General features: G+C 37.2%; 1 protein-coding gene across 1 annotated transcript in view; it reads right to left on the bottom strand.

The window, feature by feature from the left end:
* Positions 1 to 2,519: 2,519 nt before the first annotated feature.
* Positions 2,520 to 5,367, bottom strand: part of ell (elongation factor RNA polymerase II) — a 30,759-nt gene continuing 27,911 nt past the window's right edge. The window contains exons 11-12 of the mRNA XM_068319171.1: positions 5,200 to 5,244; positions 2,520 to 5,111 (exon numbers count right to left, since the gene is read on the bottom strand). Of these exons, the coding sequence (XP_068175272.1) occupies positions 5,007 to 5,111; positions 5,200 to 5,244 (150 nt within the window). The 3' untranslated portion in view covers positions 2,520 to 5,006. The remainder of the gene's footprint in view (positions 5,112 to 5,199; positions 5,245 to 5,367) is intronic.

Here is a 5,367-nt window from a genome sequence, read left to right as displayed (position 1 = left end):
AACTTAACTTAAAAAAAAAAAAAAACCTTAAAAAAACAACTTTATATCTTCCCACAAACATTATTAGGACATTTAACGCAGCGCCTATTTCCACTGAAACAGCACATACATGCACAATTCACTAACAATTATGCTTCATATATTATATAGTAGTGTATTACATTATATATAGCCATAAATACTTAAACGGTTGAATTAAAAAGTGAAACAAATTGTCATAACTATTTGATATAATTTGAACATAATTTGACTGTGGAACATATTTTGTATCTCAGTGACGTTCTTGATTTCCTGCTTCCCAATTGTTTCTCCACCAAGGTCATGCATTTCTTCCAAAGATTCTTTCAAGTTTCTTTTTTAAAATCAACGTGTTCAGACATTCATCAGGACACATGCACTGAGAACTTTTATCCATCGTTTACCTCAACAGGTGTTCTGGAGGACTTCCTGTTTTGCTGGGGGTCTTTTGCCTAAAGTTTAATCACCTGTTCACATCCTTAACATTTATATCTCATGCAAAAATGTCTAAATTAAATGGCTACCATCAGGGTCCTCACAATTTTAAAAGAAAAAAAAGATGAACCCCTCTATCTCACACAGCTTCAATGCAATCTGTTCAGTTTTGTTGGTATAAACAACTTATCTTGCTCACTCAGCCCTTTATTCAGATCCACTTTAAAATCTAATGTGTTCTTTACAACTATGCTCAACCAGACTCCCATCTTTTACCAATACATGTGCTGTTCTTCACATGTTTTGGGCCTACAGGCTTAAGATGTAAAAAAAAAAATCCTATCACACAATATCAAAGAAAGTGAGAAAATAACAACCCTGGATCCAGTATAAAAATGTGGATTCCTCCAGTCACATTTGCAACCTCCCTACATTGAATTTTTTGTTGAAAATCCTTATCAAACATGAAATTGAAATATATACCTTTTACATTTTTTAAAAGAACCACGTGTCCTGCACAGAAATAATCTGACTCGCTACAGTTGTCATACCTTGTAACCACAAAGTTTTATTCTCTCCGTTTGTGTCTTACCAATGTTCTTTAATGCCCTAATTTCCTGACAAAATATTGAAGGATCCACTTCCTTCAAGGAACAGATGCAAAGCAGAGGATTATTCAGGTGTCTGGAGTACATTTCATCTATATTTCCTCTCAGTGGATCATCCTGTTTGAATGAAGCCAGGACTAGCAGGATTCCTTAGTAGTAGACAGGTGAAGTTTGTCGACAAAATTTGCTTGAAATGCCCTAATGTCTCATCCAATGCTTGACTAATCTTAAATCCAACCATGACCTACATTTTACACATTAAAGATCTGTCCTGCTGTTACCTGACAACTTAAAAGTAGAATCCTTACCAAATATTTATACATCAAATCCAGTAATACAAACATTTACAGAACAGAAATGTAGGTCTCCTTACTATGCGTCTACATGTAAACATGTCAGGTTACATGTACAGTATGCTGCTGTACTGTATGTTGAAGGGGAGGGGGAGATGGCAGCCAGCCACCATGAACTCACTGACTGCGCCCCCCCCCCCCTGCACAGTGCTGAGGCCAGCTTGGGGATGAGAGCCAGTAGCAGCATAGAGAGGCTCCGGCACCGCTCAGCACAGCCAACTGGAATACAGTTGCTATGTAGATTTCTGGGATCATTCACTGTGTCAGATTACAGAGGCATGTCCTCCATTGCCTTGCAGGAGCATCTTCTACTTATGCCATCTTCTTACTCATAGCTTTATGTCTTGGATAGTAGGAGGCAAGCACTTGGCAACAACAAAAACTAACAAAAAAACCCCCCAAAAAACCTACATGCATCCATAGGAGGATGGCTATTATAAACAGGCAACATACACAGGATACTATACACTGAAACACAACCTGAATACATAAATAGTTGTTTAATCACCTAACTGGTAAAGGTTGGGAAAAGAGGGGGATCTAATGTTTGTACTGAATTTGCAGATGTTGTTTTCCTCAAGTTGTGCCAGTAGTGTGAAGTATTTAGAAAGAGTGGAATACTGCTGCCATCTACAGGACACATTCTCCACTACATGCATTAACATGGGAATTGTAAACAAACTGGGAAGAACTTTAAACTGAAAATTGTTGTGGAAAACTGATTCAAAACTGAGTCAACTAGCTGGCCATAGTAGATCAGATGACGACAGCTGCAAGGCTTAAAGCGCATGTGCAGTATGTCACTATGCACAAGATAGATACTTTAATAATCTCAGAGGAAATTGTACATATCCAAGCTACCACTGATTACTACAGGGGATGCAGGTAGTACAAGAATATGTAATGTGTAGACATGAGGTCTCTGTGCTTCCAAAATATTGTTGTAGGACTGAAAATAAACTTTTGCAATTCCCGGATTATAATCAATAAATGTACCCTAATGTCTGAAACAGCTGAAAAAAGAACACTGTTCTGTTATTTTGCTGAAAATCAAATGATAGTTTAAAAAAACAACCAATGATTAAATCTCACAACTCACTATTCAACAATAAACGCAAAAGATTTAGCATTGTTCCAATGATGACAACGACAACTGGTTCAGAATTTCACAAATAAGGATTTTGAAGAATTTTATTGAAACAAAGATCAATTTCAGTCCCAGTCCCTTATGATTTTCAAAAAAGCGTGCTTTGGATTTTAGCGCCAACATTCGTCCTCCTCTCCAAAGTCCTCTTTGCTTATACAGCAGCATGTAAATACTCTGGGGGGGGGGGGGGCTTTACAATAGGTCATTTTGGCACAATCAACTCAAAAAAACAGTACTCCTGTGCTGGCATATTGTATCTTCCACACAATTTGCACTTCATCTGAGCAAAATGTGTACTGATGAACTCTTTTACAGTACATTTTGATTATAATGAAAGTGTATAATGCAGTCATGATGTCAGAATGCTTCAGCAAAACAAGATCCAGTAAGAAACATTTCTTGCTGTACTCTGGGATGCAGAGTTGTGATTCTGGTTCCGTGACCTTTACAAACGGTACATCTCCTGGCCTAGACATCAAGTCTCAGATCCAGCAGCATCGGCCTTGATGTAGTGTTCACAATGGGAAAGTAATTTAATCTGAAATCTGGCTTTGCACTGAAACACTTGAGCCTCATATTGAAAAATCCAGAGCAAAGGAGTGTCCTCTGACTTCTCACGAGCAAACACTGGTGACATACTGTGACAAAGATGAGAAAAATACTGTGACATGGTCCTTTGCCAATGTTTGGTAGATCCTTTTGTTTCATCGTACTCAGTCAGCACTTTGGTATAAACGCTGATCAGACCCCTGTTGAAATTATACATACCAATTCAGTGAACTCAGGTTTTGATATCTCTCCCCTCCCCAAATTAAAGACACACACACAAAAAAAACGTTCATTGCAACACATTCATGAAGCATGCACTCTAATGGACAAAGAAAATTTGGACAAAACCCCCAGGTAACAGCAAGATGAGGAGAAAAAGTGCAGATTTTTCATATTCACATATAAAGATTGACATAAGAAATGCATTCTCTGACTAAACTCACTCGTTCATCAGGTTCTCATACAGCACTTCAAAATTTTTGTCAATAGATCTGACGACGCCTCCAGAAAATAGACCTCAGATCAACCTCTGTAAAAATCTGACATCACATTTGAAAAAGGCAAAAACTGGTTGCAGCCGAGTCCTGCTTCTCCAAGAGGCCTCCACCCAGAAGATGATCAACAATGGCTTCATCTTAACAGTCGTCCCAAAAGGACCACCATGTAGGTCAATCAGCAAATGAAACAAACAGTTTGATCTTTTTAAAGACACTGTAAACAGTATTTTTTCCATAAGTAGAAAGTTGACTATGGTAACAAAGGAAATATCAGATCTGTGGCTCCAACAAATATTACATATTTCAAAGAAAGCCTTCAGATCTGGGTCCCTTGTCTTTATTCTTACAATTAGTGGATTTTTTGACTCATGAAAAGAAGGGCAGTGAACTCTTCACATAACATTAATTCATTTTGCTGCTACAAAAGCTGCTGTGATCTTAGCAAGAAAGGCAACCAATTCAGTGCTCAATCTAGTTTTTGATTGACACGATATGATGAACCATAACTGTGGACCTGTTTAAAATGTAAGAACTGTAGCGCAAGCCCAACATGACTGAGGGAGGAAACCGGAAACTTTCAATCAGGTCCTCTCTGTTAAGACATCTGCACAAGAGTTTTGAAGGCAAGCGCAAAAACATACGCCTTATTCTGTGTATTTTGAGGAGACAGGTTTTTTTTAACTATTATTATCGGTTTCTCTTTAAAAGAGAAAAAAAAACCCCCAAACAGATTGACACCTAAATGGGCAAGGCAGCTTTTGAATAAAACACTAGTTTACATTCATAATGCGAGGACAGAAAACAAAAAAGCAACTTTTAAGCAATGATTATGAGGAGTGTTAAAAAAAAAAAAAATCGGTCCCTGACACTGTCAAAATTAAATAAATAAAAGAAAAACAAAAACGGATAAATTCAGCCCCACAACCTCACAATTCAGAATATGGGGAAGAGTTTTGTTTTTTTTAACTCAAAACAAATTTTCTGCATTTGGGATAAACTGCAGTTTTTAATCTCAGTGTTCTTTTCTTCAGTTTCAAAAGGCAGGAAGGATTATTTGGATATCACCAATGCTTCCTTGTGTTTCTCCTTCAGACCTCTGTGCACTATAATCAAGTTAGGGCTGTTGAGAAAAACAACGCCACAGAGAACTTTCTTCCTGGATGCACACTGACCTGGCCACACAAGACACAACCCCATCGTCAAAAAGAAAAGAACACAAAAAAAAAAAAGCACAAAAAAAATTCTGTGTTTCACTCAGTCCTCACTATAGCCTTTAGCCCACAATTGTGTGATTCTCCCTTCATGGCATAATTTCTTTTTTGTGTAAGTGGAATCCAGAGTTTTCCTTTATCTGCTTGGTTTCCAGAGATAACAGGGAAACAATGTCTGAGAACTACTTTTAAACTTGCTGTTGATCAAACTCAGCAATAAGCCTCTTTATATGTGAGAGTTTGTTGTGTAGATATTCACAGCGGTTCTTCTCTTGACTATAGTTTGGATTAGTCTGCAAGAAATATGAAAAATCAGAGTCACCATCTGATAATGTACTCATGTTTTAAGCCATTCAAATCTGCTGTGTGGCTTAAACTTACCTTTTTTATTTTATGATACTCTTGAAGTATCTGATTGTGGATTGTCTGAAAAAAAGACATTAAGGAAAGTATTAGGAGTATAAATTAAAGTGATATATTCAACTAAAGTAATAATATAGCGCAGTTTTTATTCAAATTCTGATTATTCAAAGCTGATGATGCGCATCC

This window comes from Antennarius striatus, chromosome 7 (genome assembly GCF_040054535.1).
Source record: "Antennarius striatus isolate MH-2024 chromosome 7, ASM4005453v1, whole genome shotgun sequence".
NCBI lineage: Eukaryota > Metazoa > Chordata > Actinopteri > Lophiiformes > Antennariidae > Antennarius > Antennarius striatus.
Note: the sequence above shows the minus strand (reverse complement) of the source record. Positions and strands in the feature narration are given on the sequence as shown.